The sequence below is a fragment of the Fibroporia radiculosa genome, assembly GCF_000313525.1.
Source record: "Fibroporia radiculosa TFFH 294 genomic supercontigs, scaffold3721, whole genome shotgun sequence".
Lineage (NCBI taxonomy): Eukaryota > Fungi > Basidiomycota > Agaricomycetes > Polyporales > Fibroporiaceae > Fibroporia > Fibroporia radiculosa.
This window is the reverse complement of record NW_012133392.1, coordinates 24,078-40,243: the sequence shown is the minus strand read 5'-3', so window position 1 is coordinate 40,243 and position 16,166 is coordinate 24,078. Positions and strand designations below refer to the sequence as shown.

The following is a 16,166-nucleotide window of genomic DNA, read 5'->3' as shown; positions in this document are numbered from 1 at the left end:
CAACGACGTTGTGAATATTCCTGATTGACTGAGTATAAAATGTGGGAACAAGGAATAGACGTGCAAAAGACCCTAAAAATTGGACCAATGTAGCAATGGCATGGTATGAATGAGAGACAAATATGTCGTGAAACATCAACGGTATACAGCAAGCGTTATGTCCATAAATATTCAGAGCACTATATTTCAGGTGAAAGCATCAGAAATCCTCGGGGTCAAAATGCAATGAATCGAAATGTAATGAGTCAAGTCTCATCTCTTCTAAGTCCGGGTCGGATATGCAAGCGTCGAGCTCAAACGGCGGCGACAAGTCTTCGGAGACGTATGCATACGACGAAATGGACGACGCCGAGGATGAGGATCTCGACGACGGGAGGGTGTGGGGGTCTGACTCTGCAGTTGCGAACGTGTCAGCAATGGATGATCGCGAGTCCTGGACCGACGTGGCAGAGGCTGGTGGGTTTGAGACGGAGAAAAGTTTCTGGAGCTCCAGCACAGAGATACGCTTACGGAAGGATTTCCGCTTGGATAGGCTTGATTTCGGAAGAGAGTGATCTCCTGTGCTGTGCGACGGTGGATCTGCGCAATCCTCCAGAGAAGGAGATGGGTGGAGGCGTCGAGCATGCGACTGCGACTGCGATTTCAAAGGTGAAGTCGCGCTGGGCAAAGTCTGCATGCTATGTCGAAGAGGCAGCGTGCTTGAGGACGATGCGACCGGTGATGTCGGGGAGTCGGGTTCTGCAGACATAGGACGGCTACTGTTGGAGAAGGTGAAAAGCTGCGAGAGAACGAGAGACCGGCGGCGAGTAAGGTTGGGCGAGGATGGGCGAGGGAGTGTTTCTCGAAACCTGGCATCCTCCGACACCCGGGCGTTTTCTCCGGAGACACAAGTGCTCGCGCTGACAGAGGAAACAGGGGGGCGAACGCCCTTGCCAACGTTCTTGATAGACTTGAATGCCTGTGTAGCTCGAGCCTTGAACGTCTTGGACTTCTTTATCGTATCTGCCTGTGGCTTCGAAATGTTCTCTCTGCCCTCATTCCGCCGGACTTTGACCACTTCGACAATCTCCTCGTCGAACGTTTTGCGCTTCACATCCTCTTCTGCGCCTGTCATAGCGGCCTCCCTCACATAAGTCAGAGACCCTCTCCTGGGAAGAACCACTGTGTCCTGTGAATCGTTCTGAAGCGAACGATGGAAGGCTGGCGCACGGTTGTCTACCTGTTGATGAAAGTGCAGAGCCGTGTCCAGAGCCTCGATGTCCGGCTCCGTAGCATGAGCACCCTGTGCAGCCTCGCTCGCATCAAAATAGCACCAGGGGGGATTCTCTTCCTGCTCCTCCTCCGGGGGGATGACAAACACGTTCGGCATGACTACTTGTTGCATTGAACAGTCGTGGGATGGCGGGGGTGCGCAGGGCAAGATGGATGATGCAATCGAGTTAAAGGAGAGTGAGGAGACCAGCATAGGGTCTTGTCGTGATGATAAACAAGAAAGCGGCGAGAGCGAAAGCGATGTTAGATGACACGAGAGAATTAACGCGGTAGGAAATGGATCCGAGCTCGACGCGTTCAACCACCCGTCAGCCGGAGCATGTGCGCGTGACCGCGCAACCGGTGACTGCCCTTTATGGCAGGTCCTGTAGTTCGCACTAAATGATTCGATTTAGTCTCCGTTGTTGACTATATATAGGCATGAATCATAATCAGTTCTTATCTAAATATATAGATTCTATTTTAAAGAACGCAAGTTCCTATGTAAGTTACAAGACGAATATGATACTGTAGGTTACGAAGACCACCTCCCACTGACTAATTCGAGGATTTTTCTTTCGCAGAAGTACCTGGAGGGGGAACAACGCTCATACTGGGCGCAGTAGCATCTTGTACAGCCCACTTGGAGTGTTTCCGCAGCCAGGGGCCGTATTTCTGTCAAACGCGTAACCCGTCAGCTGGGGGATTGACGAATACGCAGGATGACATACGTAGAACAAAAAGGGTATAGGCATGCAGGCTGTCACCAAGAACGCAAAGACGCTGCAAGCCCAGCCGTCCCCAAGGTTCTTATACATGGTGGGTATGATAAGGGGAAACACCGCCGCAACCACAGATCGCAGCACTACTGTCGCTGCCAGAGCGCTCGCCGCATATATCTGGTATCCGTCCACGAGGTATTGCGTCGCGCCGAACAAAACTAAGGCCACTCCAATCCCGAATGGCACGCCCGCAAGTATTGGACTAAGCCAGAAAATATGCGGTGAACTCGTCCTATCATATAAATCACTATATGTTGAATGGGGTGGGAGAGTGTTAGATCGACGCACCATGCAAACCAAAACATCCCGATAGGCAAACAGATGGCACCAAACATGGGCGCATATAACCGTCTACAGATGTTACATCTAAACGTAAATCCCGGACGAGTTGCGAAGAGCACTCACTGTTCAGGCGCAGCTCGGCCGGTAGGACTACGAGCCGCGGCAGCCTGATACATTCTATTCTGTATGGGAGTCAAGCATAAACCAAGCGTGGTTCCAACGCCGACCCCGATGAAGGCTAGCCCGCCGAGACCAGATGACCATCCTCGCTGTTCCTGGAATACGATCGGGAAAGCGGCAAAGAAGGCGTATAGGATAGCGTATGCGATAGATCCGTATATCGCAAGGAGGAGAACGATTGGCTCGGTTGCAAGAAATACTAAGTGGGGATGACGATATGAGCAAATCGATTCGGCACCTTGTTTCATGCGTTTGACTGCTCACCGAATGGGCGTACCATATTTTTTCGAAAGATGTCTATGCGCTTGCGCGAGTGTCCAACATCATACTTTGATATGTACACGGCGTTATTTCCGGACCCTCTGCGCAATCTCTCTGCGCGCCTGCGTAGTAGAACTGGCGCGTACTAGATAGCTATGTCAGTAAGCAACTACGCTAAGCGTTCCACGCGTGGACTCACTGTCTCTGGTTCGATCACGACAAATCCGATAGTAGTGACGCCAGAGAGGATGAACATGATCCAGAAGTTAAATCGCCACCCAAGGTAAGACATTGCCACCCATCCGCCAATAACTGGGCCAATGACTGGGGTACAACAGATCAGTACGTAACTCATTCTGAAAGCAGCCGCCTTACCTGGACCCAAAAAGATCGCACATGCATATAGTGATCCTGGAAAGCCTCGCTCGCGAGGTATCCACATGTCAGACATAGCTGCGCTTGAGTTTGTGAACGCTGAAGGTCACGGTAAACCACACATAGTTGGATTCGTGGGCGGTAGAGCTCACGCGACACGCCAAACATTCCCGCTAGCATACGAGTTGCCAATAGTGTTGCAGTGTTCTTGCAAAGGCTGCCACCCAAGTGTAAAAGGGTGAAGGCGGTGAATGTCCCAATGAAGATATTTCGCTTGCAGATGGATTCGCCGTTAGCAAATTTGCGAATCAACTGAAATGCCTGATCATCCAGCTCACTCTGCCGTACATCTGACATAATTTAGCAGATCAGAATGTCATACAGCTAGTATGTGATACTGGTGATACTCACCTCACTCATTGGGGCCCAGAAGAGAGGACTAGAAAACGGAAGCTATCAAGGCGAGAACAGTTAAAGGGAACACGCGGACGGCATACCCAACCGTAAAGCCAAGGATGTACAATGACACGCCTAGGATAGCTACTTCTGTCGTGAGATGCAGATCCATAGCGGTATAAGTCAGGCCAGCACTGTAGGAGCTGCTGCAAAAGGATGCAACCCAAGTGGCATATGCGAGCTGCGTGAAGTTTGGGTGTAGTCGATCAGCAGACAAGTTTCCTGATTTCACGGGTAGCATATCATACGTGAGATGTTATAACCCATTTCCGTCGCTTTGACCAATTGAATGGATTCTCCGGATCGGCTTTCTTCCAGTCTACCACATACGGATCCTCAAGAGTTCCACTTCCTGGATATTCTTTCTCTTCATGAACAACGAGAGCGGAATAGACTGAGTTGGTATTCTTTGTATCCGAGCTAGGACCGGTGCCGGTCTCGATATCGTGAAGCGTCGCCGGCTGAGGGTCTGACATGGGGTACGTGAGATGGGGGCGACACTCATCATCGGGCTTTATACGACCAACGGTCAGTATGTAATCCCAGATATGAAATCAGTCTGCCCGCAGGGGACTCGGAGTGTATCACATCCATCATACTAGCCAGAAGTTTGATCTGCGCTCCCAGAAAAAAAAAACGAAAAACAGAAAATATCAGGGTTACTTACCTCACCCTGCGTGACCATCCAAATACATCCACCCCTATGATCTTCATTTTTGTGTTTTTCCAAGCATCCACGAATGCATTGTAACTAAGGATTCGCAGGCACCACGCGAAAACCAAAATTTATAACATCACCATCATAGCGGTCTCCATTGTTCTCATTCCAATTTCATTGCTCCCACTGCCCGGCGGGGACGACTAAAAATGCGCAACTGTTTGAGGATCTCTTCGCCGGTTGCACGGCTCCAGTCTCAACCAGTCCTCGACCTCAGCCTTCCCGCAAAAATCAAAGCGGCTGCTTTCCAGGAGGTTCGGGTGCAATTAGCTCCAGGGCTGTGATATGCCTGAGCGTCATGCCATTACACCCTTCGGTTGGGCTGCTTGAATGCTGCTTGTGATGTTGCTGTTCGAAGCTGAAAAGCAGTGGGGAACCTTGTCCTATTAATCAAAGCCGAGTAAAGAGACGAGATGATATGCATGGAGCTATCGCACACGGCTTCAGAGCTTCAGTCTCGACCAGTCCCCGACCTCAGCCTTCCCGCAAAACCAAGAGCGGCTGCTTTCCATGAGGTCCGGGAGGGTCCGGGTGCAATTGGCCCAGAGGCTGTGATATGCCTGAGCGTCATATCATGAGACTCTTCGATTGGGCTGCTCGAGTGCTGCTTATGTGCTGCTGTTCGAGGTCAACAAGCAGTGGGGAACCTAATCCTAGTGATCAAAGCCGAGTGAAGAGACAGAATTACACCGTGGAGAAACCACGTACGGCTTCGGAGCTTCAGTCTCGACCAGTCCTTGACCTCAGCCTTCCCGCAAAACCAAGAGCGGCTGCTTTCCATGAGGTCCGGGGCCCGGGTGCAATTGGTTCAGAGGCCGTGATTAGTATGCCCGAACGTTATGGCGTGATACCCATTGATTGCACTGGTTGTGCGCTGCTGTTCGAGTTCGACAACCAGCGGAAGGCTTCCTGTCCTAGTGATCAAGACCGGGTGAGGGAATATAAATGTATGCACGGTGCGATCGCGCTGTACCAACTTACAAACGACACAACTGGAACCGTGTGAATGGATCGATCACATCAGATACAACTGGGACCGCAGCCTCTCACGGAGTCCGAAGTCACTCGTCGCCACTAGCCCAAGGTCGTCGACGCACACCGTGCCAATATGTCAAGTCTCTCTATTCTCCATTTCAACGATGTTTACCGTGTTCAGCCATTCAAGTTGTCTCCAAATTCACCAGAAACCATTGATGTGACTCAATGGGCGGCCATGCTAGATGATGTGCGCGATCAGTGGCCCATGAGAGTCGACGGAAAGCGGGACGGTCTGGTCCTTTTCTCTGGAGACATCTTCTCGCCTTCCATGGAGAGCTCTGTGACGCGGGGCAGTCATATGGTTCGCAACAGAGTCTTTCTGGAGGGTGCTTGTCCAACCGTCAATGCGGCACTTTGTAGGTTCCTGTATTGAACGCAATCGCCCCAGACGTCGCCATGACAGGTTCGCTATCTTTAATTTTCCTTCCATGACTGCTTAACTTAGGCCACGGACTGTTAGGAAATCATGATTTCGACTTTGGTAGGTCTACCATTGGATCGTAACAGATGCATCTGCTGATGCGTGTGATGGGGAGACCAGGGTATCCACATTTTTCTGAATTGATAAAGGATACAAAATTTGTAGGATTCTCGCTGAATGCGTGACAGCGTTGACGGACAGATCTTTACAGCCTTGGCTCCTCAGCAATATTATAGACTCCAAGACTTCCCGCGTTCCCGAACATGTACATGAATTCCAAGTGTTAGAACGGTCAGGTGTTCGAGTCGGCGTGATCGGGCTCGTCGAGAAGTATGTAGGGACCGTCTATACGGCGCACATAAGCAGGGGTGACCGTGCTTTACGTGCCCCACAGGGAATGGATCGGCACGGTCTCTTCCTGGCCGGAGAATTTCCAATATAAAGATATGGCCCAAGCCAGTATTGGGTTATCAAAACGCCTCCGCGATCCCAAGGGTGAGCACAAGTGCGACATTGTAATTGCTCTTACTCATGCCAGGTAACTATTTGCGTGTATGCTAAAGTTATTTCACGCTGACTGGGCTGTTCTCTAGAGTCCCAAATGTATATCTTTCTGCTCCTGTATATACACACCGTCCAAAATTCACCCCTTCCTCCAGGATGTAGCCCTCGCTAAAGCTATCAAGGCAAGCTCCCCATTCGCCCAGGAAGCCAATCCGATTGAATCAGAACATGGAGTCGATCTCATTCTGGGAGGACATGATCACCTTTACTTCGTCTCACACGGGGTGACTGCATGGGAAGGATACGACATCACCGAGCCTGTATTAGGTGCGGAAGCCGATGAAGGTGACGTACTCGTGGTTAAGAGCGGATGCGACTTCCGAGACCTCAGCGAGTTTACCCTCGAGCTGGCCGATACTCCTCCTGGTAGTGTGCGCCGGAAGGTGATCAGGAAAATTACTGGTATGTATGTCATTTCGGGTCTTCTGGGTAGAATCCTGAATTATCCCAGGAAAGCGCCACTCCACGCAGCCCGGGTCCAAGAAGAACCCACGGATCGCTGAACTGCTCAAGGATATTCTCTCGTCTGTTTCAGATGCATTGAAGGCGCCTGTTTGCAAGACTGCTGTTGAATTGGACCTCCGCTCTACCCTCATCCGCACACAGGAGGTAAGTGCATATCTTCCTCTACGTTCACGGTCTGAAACTTGTGCTTATTGCATACACGCAACTCGTAGACCGCATCAGCTAATTGGTTTGCAGACGTCTTGCGACACGCCTACGACGAGGCGCCTATGATGGCAGGGGGCTCAGACGGCGTATTCATCTGTGCAGGCACCCTCCGCGGTGATTCAGTTTATAGTCCCGGTATGTAGCTGCCCTACTTCTATGTTCCATTGTGGATCATAATGGGCTATACAGGGAATATCATACTTGGGGATATCCTGGAAATATTACCATTTGAAGATCCCGTCGTTGCGCTAGAATTAGATGGAGAGTCGATTTGGGATGCGCTCGAGCAATCACTATCGACTTGGCCTGCACAGGAAGGGTTGGTACTGACCTTGACACATTTTTGAGCGAGGCATACTGATGTCATGCGACTCTCCAGTCGCTTCCCCGTTATTTCTGGCTTCCGTGTCTCGTGGGATTCCAGACGCCCTCCTGGACAACGAGTTCTTGGAGTGTGGCTCCTCCAAGAGCCTTCGGGTAGCGTTAGTGTTAGTCGATCAGCTTCTCCTTCCCCTTCGCCGTCTACCTCAATGACCAGCTTGCAATCCAACAAATCTGCGACCAGTGGTGCCTCAACCCCCTCGCGAGCCCTTGCCGACGGAGAAGTTGTAGCACGTACTCGTGAGGGGCGCAAATATCGGATCATCACCCGTGAATATATGGCGCAGGGTCATGACGGCTTTGGGGCCCTCAATGGACAGCGCTATCTCGTGGACGACGAGAGTGGACAAATGATGAGTCAAATTGTCCGCAAGTATTTGCTGGGTATGTTATGTATCTCGACGCGCAAAGACGTGCATACTGACAAACTAAATGTGCTGACGTCTAGGCTGCCGCTATGTGAACCGCATGTCACGGATTAAGGATATGGACACTCTCCATCCTGACACCCAACACCTTATCTCGCGCGAGAAAGCACGACAGGAACGCTACGGACGACGGCCCAAACCTCAGCCGCATCATTCCTCCACGAGTCTCAACAGCAAATTGCGACACGCAGCAAAGGTTGCATTACGGTGGACTCGAGGACACTACCGCGATCATATCAGCGTCACTGGTCGTGAACACATGAGCGAGGTAGACCAATTTGATGGCAGAACCTTGAGAAGAGGCACGATCATTGAAGCGAAATCAGATGGTCCGACGGGGAATGTAAAAGAGGAAGAGGATTTGATTGAGATTCATCCTGTCGTCGATGGCAGGCTCAAAGACGAAGGAAGGAAGTAGCTCCGTTTGCTCCCGTCAGCATTAGAGTCTGAACAACACAGACACGAGACAGCTGCTATTGTACAGTAGTTTGATCCCTTTTCGCGACGAAAACCTTCATGTCCGTGGAGAGGGCCCAGTGTTCCTATATGCACGACCGTCCAAGAGATGGAAACGTGAATACCACTCGTAAGTACTGCTATCCTATTGTTTCCACTACCGGCCCTGGAAAGGCACCAAGGAGTGTAGCGACTCGAGAGCCGTTGCGAATTGGAGTAGTTGTCATGTGTCATTCTCATTCAGGCACGGGTACATCTGGTACTCGAACGACTGGTGGTGGATCTCCAGAAACGGTTCTTGTATAATGAGTGAGGAGACCGACAGCAGATCCCATGCCAGCACCACCTAGAATCACTAAACCAGAGGAGTTAAACGTGCATATAGGGAGTTGCAGTATTGTCAACCCTCACAATTCGCAATATTGGCTCGTTTCCAGAGCATAGCTGGAGTAAGGACAGCGAAGAGCGCGCCACCGATAGTAGAATGGTCATCGGCTCGTATTGAAGATGTCTGCAGGAAATAATAATTTGACTGTCTGGACAGTGCGAGTGTGGAGAAGCATACATCATACGCATAAAGAATCCGACGAGCCCTTATCTTTTCCGGGTTTGAGTACGCTGATCTCACGTATTCAAACGCCCCTCCGCCGACAATGCCTGTGTACCACGTCCCGGTGAAGTTGGAACCTAGCGCCTAAATCCTATGGCTTACCCACAGAGCCACCTACCCATGTGGCACGCAGAAGGCGATTGACAGAAAATTGGGACCGCCCATACCGTGAGAGGGCAAACGTAGCATACAGCGGGGGAGCAAGCAGAGACAGGACCTGGTAGCCTTTCGTCATTCCACGCCGCACAAGAAACTCAACGTCCGCAGCATGCGCTTGAGGCGTTGCAGCCACTGCAAAGCTGTCCGTCATAATCGTTGTAGCACTAGAAATCCAGGGGAAGGAAGGGTGCTGTTGTTGCGTCCGAAACAGTCCAAGGCGGTGAGAGTCGATTTCGACTGCAACTGGTGAAGGGGTAGAACGCGTATCACGTGCACCGTTCCTGCCGAGCTCGGACGCGGCGCGAGCCGTAAGCGCCCAACACTCCCCCGCATCCGGGGGAGTTTCTGACAGACGGCCTCGATAGTATCGCGCACTAACCGAGATCCCGGGAGTCGAGCTTGAAGCTTGAAGTACCGACTCTTTAGGGCCGTATGAGGGGAGGAGTTCTCTCGAGCGGCTCCGACTCCGACTCGCTATAGATACGGAATGCACCGCAGAATATATGACTATGTATTCACTTTTCATGAAGGAATTCTGAAAGACATACAAGCCACTCTCACGCGACCTGCACATCGTTGCTCTAACAGCATGATCACGTTGGCTGCTGCTATAAGGCAGCTACAAATCAGCAAATATAAGATAGGGCCTATGCTCAGAACTTCCATTTGCATGACAGATGGCATGTACAGAAAGATGTCACACCTGCGAAAGGCGGTTAGAATGACCCTACATCAACCATAGACCGCCTCCATTTCGAGGTCAACTCATCAACCTTGAGCACAACACCAGCTGCCGCTCTCCTCAGCTTAACCTCGTGTATTCCACCTTCTCCGAGCACCCGGGAACCCTTGTCCAATCTCGAGAACACCTCTCCGGCCCACTGTCCAGCACCGAGCAACAGTGCAGTATGTTCCAGTCCAAGAGAACGTCCCCCATCAAGATCCAAGCATCCGTCCAGCACGATCAATGCCAGCTCAAGCGCAGCAGTCAGCACAGCCGCCTCTTTTCCCCTCCGTCTCGTCCCCGCATTGCTGCTTTTTTCAGGTGAGCTCTCGGTGTCTTCGTCTTCATCTTCGTCTTCACCCTCAGCCATTGAGACCGGACGAGTACCAATGGTCACCGCCAATTCCAGCGAATCCGGAGCGACGATCGCAAGCCATTCTCGTGCGTTTCTTGCCGCATGGACCAATACCGTAAGCGTACTTAAGAATCGCGACAGCACCACAGCATTGAGGATGAGACCTGTCCCCGCGCCTTTGTACTGATGGAGGGCGGGCTGGCGCATGGTGCGCTCCTCGCGCGTTTGTTCGTCTCGGAGGAACAACCAGAAGCGATTGATCAGGGGGCATATGAAGAACTCTGCCGCGACCTCGGTAAATGTCGTGGATTTAGGCTGAGCTTGCGTTCCCAGCCGAGTGAGCGCAGAGCCGCTGGGTTTCACCTCGGTCACTTTGGCAGGCTGCCGGATGCGAAGCTGACGTTCGCGCACGAACTGTGGTACCTTGTCGGCGGTGGCTTCTTGTCCCTTGTCGAGTGCGTCGCGACTGATATCTTCGAGGAACTTTTGCACAGGGTTGTGTGCATTGGTGTGGTCCCCGCCAGTTATATATTTTTTGTGTTGAGCGGGGGGAAGCTGTCTGCTGGGGAAGCTTATCCGGTTCGCTGGTAGGGGTCGTGCCGTAGAGGATGTCCCAAATGAGATTGAGGCAAGCTCGCCTGTACCCACCGCGAGAGCATTTAACATCACGTAACGTTGAGTTGTCGAGTATTGGTTTCTGAAGAATTCCTCGATAAGAGTCCTAGTAGGAATGATGGGGTTGTGTCAGATTTTGAATAGTAACGGAAACAAGCGTAACTTACGGAGCTGCTTTACGCGGGCAACAGGCCACCAACGCATTCAATGCTGCCTGTCGCCTCTCGTCGAAGTCGGCAATCTCGTAATTGTCTTGGAGACCGATGAATCCGTGAACAAGGTTGATAGCATTCTCTTCTGCAGGCAGCATATTTAGGACGCCCTAGTACTCTGAATGGATAAAATTAAGATTCAGAGAGAATTCTCACCAAGTTCGCTACCATAGGCTCGCTTCCTACGGATCAGCTCCTCAGCCACTTCAAGTGCCATCTCGATCTTTTCGACCTGCATTTCTTCTCCTTCTGTTCGCAGACCCGATGTACTACGAACCAATTGCCCGAGCTGAGCGAGATATACTGGGCGCGGAATTTTCTTTTGTCCAACGCGCAGAGTCGGATCCTTCTCTATCTCGGCAAGTTCAGAAGGGGTAGGCGAGGAAGACCGGGATGACGACGGTGTAGAGGCATAGCCCGTGAGGGAATCGTCTGAGTCGTATTGTACATCCTCCATAACTGCTAGTCTCGGCGGATGACCGGACGTTCCGGAGTGCACTGGGGCCTGATCTGCAGCATCGTGCTCATCACTCGTATTTTGATCTGGCGTGGCGCCCTTTGCGTCGGACTCGAAGCTGATAGTTTCTGCGTCTGCATCGCGTTCTGAAATTAGCAGTCTAAGCTGGCGACACCAGACTTTTCCCTGATCCTCGCCGTCCCAATCACCGAAGTCCAGCTTTTTGCCGGCTCCACTTGCTACTTCCTCCCCTACGAGCATTCCGCAGCGGCGGACAGAGGGATCGAGGTGGGAGATATACGTGGAGATAGAGGTGATGAATGGCGGTGAGAGAGCTAATTTTTGGCAATGTCGACTTTCTATCGGCCGGAAGGAATTCAGTGTCAGCAGGAGGAGAGCCGTGATATCTACATGGTGGATCAAGATCTGTTTCTAGAGTAGAATGTGGCTGGCGAAAATACTCACAATGGTGCCGCGAGAGGAGAGAATGCTTGATATGCTCCGGACTGGTCCACATGTCAACCACCCTGGACAGCACCGACTCTAACCCTATAAGAAATCTTGAGAGATGTGAAACTGGTAAATGTATTAGTATACACATTACCTTCGATGTCTGCTGTACTGCTCTCAGCCCCGGCGGCCCAACATGCAAAGATTCGTGCGCGACCTTCGCTCCACTCTCGACCTAGGGCTATGGCACTGAAGGCATCTAATACCTCACCATTATCAGTATCCAATCGTCCCAGCAAGCCCTTTAAAAGCTGCGCTTCGCGTTTTACGAGCGAGCGAGCAGATGTTGAAGTATCAAGGGACGGAGATATTTCCGCTAACGATGATAAAAGAGATAGTATTATGGAGTGGCGTGTCTGGTAAGACGGGAGAGATAATATGATTTGTTGCCAAAATTCTGCATACGATTCATCTGGATAAGACAGTCGTGTCCGAACAACAGGCAATGTGACCTCAAAGAATGCAGGCTGTGACAGAGATGCAAGCCGCGAATGGGTGAAAAGGCCGATGTTGACTAGCTTAGTGAGAAGATAGACGATAGATGAAACATATTCTATTCGCAAAATACATAAGCATGTGCGCATCTAGAGGCCTAGTACAAACCTCGAGATGGACTCCGAGACAATGCATATATCAGGCACTCGCATCGTACACTGAGATTTTTGAGGTAAGTTCCCTGCTCAAGAGACGACGGGATCACAGTCCCTCCTCCCATCATGTTAGAGGCCTTGGCCGGGATGGCCGCAACATTTCGGACGCAGTCCTCCCAAGTAATGATCTGCTTGCCAGACGATCCCTTCCTACCATCAATAGAATATACCACCGAGTGCAACACATCTATGGGATATGATCGGCTGAGTTTGTCCAGCAAGCGAAGTGATACATCTGTGAAAGGTAGAGAAAGAATACTTGAGTACGCATGGACCGCGACCTGGCCGGCTGCGGACGACGCAAAGGAAATGGAATCAGGACAGAAATACTGTTCGGCGAGGGCCCAAGTGTCCCCCTCTACGAGTGATGCCTCCCACGTTGGGAGAACATGTTCGAGTAGAGCGCGCTGCAAAGGAGGAAGGTGGCGCGATATGATAAAGGAACCTGCGATGAGAGGAGATTCGTTGTATCCTCTGAATTTTGGCGGAAGGAGGTTCAGATACGCGAGAGGGGCGGCAAGGAGCTGATAGAGGGTCGTCGCATCTGGTACAGGAGATTGCAGACGCGTTATAATGACCCGAATTTGCTCGATCGCAGAGTCGTGAAATTCGGCCGACATGCGTGTTATAACCCGCAGAAGTTTCGGTGTCGCAGAGGAACGGTCAGAGAGTCGGCCAAGCGACAGACCAGCTTGAAGCAAAGGAACCTCGTTCGGGATGAGAATATGTAGGCAAATCTAAGGCAAACGAGAAGGAAACGATCCGTCGGAGTCGTGCTCACGTGCTTATCCACGACATTGCGAATCGCAAGTCTAAGGCGGCGCAATCGACTCGGACATGCCAGCGAGCCTCCGTAATGTGACGCAGCTCCGTTTATTCTCTTTTCTGGCGAGCCCGACAGTGGGGCTTTTATATACTGAGTTCGTTACTGGTGTCGGCGTTATTTGGCGTCACTAGCACGGTCCCATTCACGTCATTAGGTCACCCTTGGCTGCAATTTCCCACTCAACATGTCCTCTATGCTGCGAGCGACGCGTTGCATTGGCCATTCTGCGTCTGGTCGTTTACTCAGGCCGTGCGATGCGACATGCAGGCCTCTTGCACGCTATGTATCGACTCATCCCACGAGTCACTCTGCGTCCCCCCTCAGTAGAAGCGTGCAGGGATTTGTCGTCGGAGCTATCTCTGCGCTCGCTCTTGGATACTATGTTCAGAACAAGAGTCCCGTTTATCTAGACGGCGCGAATGTGGTGCATGGTGATAATACTCTCCCGAAACGCACGCCGAAAACCACAAAAGATCGCTCGCTACCGGAGCCCCCCAGCCCGTCTCAGTATGCGTCGAGAGAGGAGATACAACAGGCTATCGCCGAATTGCGCAAGGCTCTCCCAAGAGAGGGTGCTGTTGATACTAACCCAGACGTTGTGCAGACGTATGGGCACTCTGACAATTCGTATCATCCTACTTCTCCACATTCCGTCGTGGTACGACCGCGAAGCACGGACGACGTCGTGAAGGTGGTGAACATTGCACGTAAATTCAGGGTGCCCATTGTACCCTACAGTGGTGCAACCAGTCTAGAGGGCCATTTCTCCGGGGTATGTCACTCCCACTAACCAACGTCCGACGTCTGACAGCGATCTCACTAGCTCTCGACTGGAGACATATGTCTAGATATGTCCGGAATGGATCAGATCATCGAAATTCATGGTACGTCTCAGTATACCGCACTCTGACAAATCAATTTATCGCTTTTGGAATATTCTAGAGGATGATGGCGACCTAGTATGCCAATCTGGAGTTCAGTGGGAAACAATCAACCAAACTCTGAAGGACAAAGGAATCCCACTGTTCTTTCCTGTGAGTAGACACCCCCGAGGGAAATTGAGACGTTTTCAAATTGTTCAACAGCTTGATCCAGGACCTGGGGCGGTATGTACAGTTCTTCCCCTCGATACTTGCAGACATTCATGGGAGTAGACAATCGGAGGAATGATTGGAACGGGCTGTTCGGGAAGTGAGTGGCCGATTGAACCAGTAAGTCAGCAGAAAGAGCTAATGCTCCAATAAGCGAACGCTGTCCGATACGGGACCGCGAAGGGCGAATGGTTTTTAAACATTGCACGTCCATTTCATATTAGCCGTGTGATTGAGCTTACCGATGTTCAGACGGCTGTGCTACCTAACGGGAAAGTCATCAAGACACGTCGGAGAGCACGCAAGTCCGCCGCCGGCTTTGATACGACCAAGTTGTTCATTGGCGCCGAGGGAACGCTTGGAATAGTGACTGAAGGTATACTGTTGCGCATTCGCTCATTATGGCGCGGGTTCTGACATGTCGCAAAGCCACTTTGCGCCTGGCCCCAGTGATACCCACTAAAGTTGCTATGGCACAATTTCCCGATGTTGAACGCGCGGTTGGTGCAGTCCAAGAGATACTCAATAGTCCTCATGGTCCTCACCTCCGTACGAACACCTTTAAACACAGTTCACTGCTAAGTACTGATCTCGTGCATTCGCAGAATGTGTAGAGCTACTTGACGATAATAGTAAGATATGTTTCGCCTTGTATATTGAATATCCCTAATACTCTTCGCAGTGATGGCTGCCATAAACACTGCCGGGGAGGTGTCGAGGAACCTGCCAGTTAGCGACACGTTATTCTTCAAGATCCAAGGCGACGAAGCCGCTATCACCGCAACTGCGCGAGCTGTACAGGAAGCTGTTCGGCGACATGGAAGCACTAATTTCGAATTTGCTCAGACGGACGAAGAGGCGAGTGAACTGTGGGAGAGCAGGAAATATGCTCTCATCAGCACTCTCGGTAGTGTGCCCGGAGCGCGATGCTGGACGACTGACGTATGGTCAGTTTTCGTGCTAGGACACGGGCTTCGTGTATCTGGTACTAATAGCACGGCTGCCGCAGTGTCCCACCCTCTCGCCTTCCTCAACTTGTGTATGAGACAAAGAAGGACCTCGTAGAGCAGAAGCTACAGTCAACCATCGTCGGCCATGTCGGGGATGGTACGCGCTATGCGTGGATTCAAATAAGATTGCACAACTGAATGGTATGCAGGTAATTTCCATGCTCTGCTTCTCTTCAAAGACGACAAAGAACTCGAAGTCGTCACGGACGCTGTGCATCGATTGGTGGAGCGTGCAATTAGACTTGACGGGACGTGTATGTATTAATGTCAAACGTCGGCGATTGTATCCTGACGTCGGTTCTTTAGGTACGGGCGAGCATGGCGTAGGTGTGGGCAAGAAGGAATACCTTGTGCAGGAGCTCGGTGAAGATACGGTCGAGCTTATGAGGACGATCAAACGTGCTATCGATCCGTTAAACATCATGAACCCCAGCAAGGTTAGTGGATAGCGCGTCCCATCTAGTTTCTGCCTGTTAATCCGATTTTGCATCCAGTTATACCCAAACCCTCCAGAGCCTAAGAAGAGGGACGACTAAAAGGGGCCCAGATTATTGACAGTTGGATCTACGATACAGTCTATAACATTGCTCTAGAGATACATCCCTATCTTCATTGTCAGAGGAGGATTACAAAGTTGTTCCTCTTTCCTTGTCGAAGAACTGTTTTCTTCTGATATGTCGTC

General features: G+C 51.2%; 6 protein-coding genes across 6 annotated transcripts; 2 read left to right on the top strand and 4 right to left on the bottom strand.

Annotated features, from left to right (window-relative positions):
* Positions 1-199: 199 nt before the first annotated feature.
* Positions 200-1,369, bottom strand: FIBRA_04975 (uncharacterized protein; the record flags this gene model as incomplete). Its single annotated transcript, XM_012326756.1, has 1 exon — positions 200-1,369. The coding sequence occupies one exon, from the start codon at positions 1,367-1,369 to the stop codon at positions 200-202; it is 1,170 nt and encodes a 389-aa protein (XP_012182146.1).
* Positions 1,370-1,809: 440 nt separating this feature from the next.
* On the bottom strand, positions 1,810-4,063 carry FIBRA_04974 (uncharacterized protein; the record flags this gene model as incomplete). Its single annotated transcript, XM_012326755.1, has 11 exons — positions 1,810-1,926; positions 1,983-2,265; positions 2,322-2,384; positions 2,439-2,694; positions 2,760-2,901; positions 2,956-3,080; positions 3,132-3,230; positions 3,284-3,470; positions 3,543-3,570; positions 3,629-3,768; positions 3,836-4,063. 11 exons carry the CDS (start codon positions 4,061-4,063, stop codon positions 1,810-1,812), a joined length of 1,668 nt encoding a protein of 555 aa, XP_012182145.1.
* A 1,350-nt stretch (positions 4,064-5,413) lies between these two features.
* Positions 5,414-8,227, top strand: FIBRA_04973 (uncharacterized protein; the record flags this gene model as incomplete). The annotated part of the gene is made up of 12 exons (XM_012326754.1): positions 5,414-5,644; positions 5,704-5,746; positions 5,804-5,824; positions 5,953-6,094; positions 6,159-6,302; positions 6,358-6,367; positions 6,424-6,730; positions 6,780-6,937; positions 7,006-7,135; positions 7,190-7,319; positions 7,380-7,765; positions 7,830-8,227. The coding sequence occupies 12 exons, from the start codon at positions 5,414-5,416 to the stop codon at positions 8,225-8,227; spliced, it is 2,100 nt and encodes a 699-aa protein (XP_012182144.1).
* Positions 8,228-8,501: 274 nt separating this feature from the next.
* FIBRA_04972 (uncharacterized protein) lies at positions 8,502-9,560 on the bottom strand (the record flags this gene model as incomplete). The annotated part of the gene is made up of 4 exons (XM_012326753.1): positions 8,502-8,620; positions 8,677-8,776; positions 8,831-8,922; positions 8,978-9,560. 4 exons carry the CDS (start codon positions 9,558-9,560, stop codon positions 8,502-8,504), a joined length of 894 nt encoding a protein of 297 aa, XP_012182143.1.
* Positions 9,561-9,750: 190 nt separating this feature from the next.
* On the bottom strand, positions 9,751-13,177 carry FIBRA_04971 (uncharacterized protein; the record flags this gene model as incomplete). The annotated part of the gene is made up of 6 exons (XM_012326752.1): positions 9,751-10,834; positions 10,896-11,025; positions 11,097-11,804; positions 11,863-11,946; positions 12,002-12,460; positions 12,511-13,177. 6 exons carry the CDS (start codon positions 13,175-13,177, stop codon positions 9,751-9,753), a joined length of 3,132 nt encoding a protein of 1,043 aa, XP_012182142.1.
* A 390-nt stretch (positions 13,178-13,567) lies between these two features.
* On the top strand, positions 13,568-16,020 carry FIBRA_04970 (uncharacterized protein; the record flags this gene model as incomplete). Its single annotated transcript, XM_012326751.1, has 13 exons — positions 13,568-14,155; positions 14,207-14,267; positions 14,326-14,417; positions 14,469-14,489; positions 14,538-14,574; positions 14,629-14,850; positions 14,904-15,023; positions 15,080-15,106; positions 15,157-15,421; positions 15,484-15,581; positions 15,634-15,738; positions 15,791-15,921; positions 15,979-16,020. The coding sequence occupies 13 exons, from the start codon at positions 13,568-13,570 to the stop codon at positions 16,018-16,020; spliced, it is 1,809 nt and encodes a 602-aa protein (XP_012182141.1).
* Between the last annotated feature and the right edge of the window lie 146 nt (positions 16,021-16,166).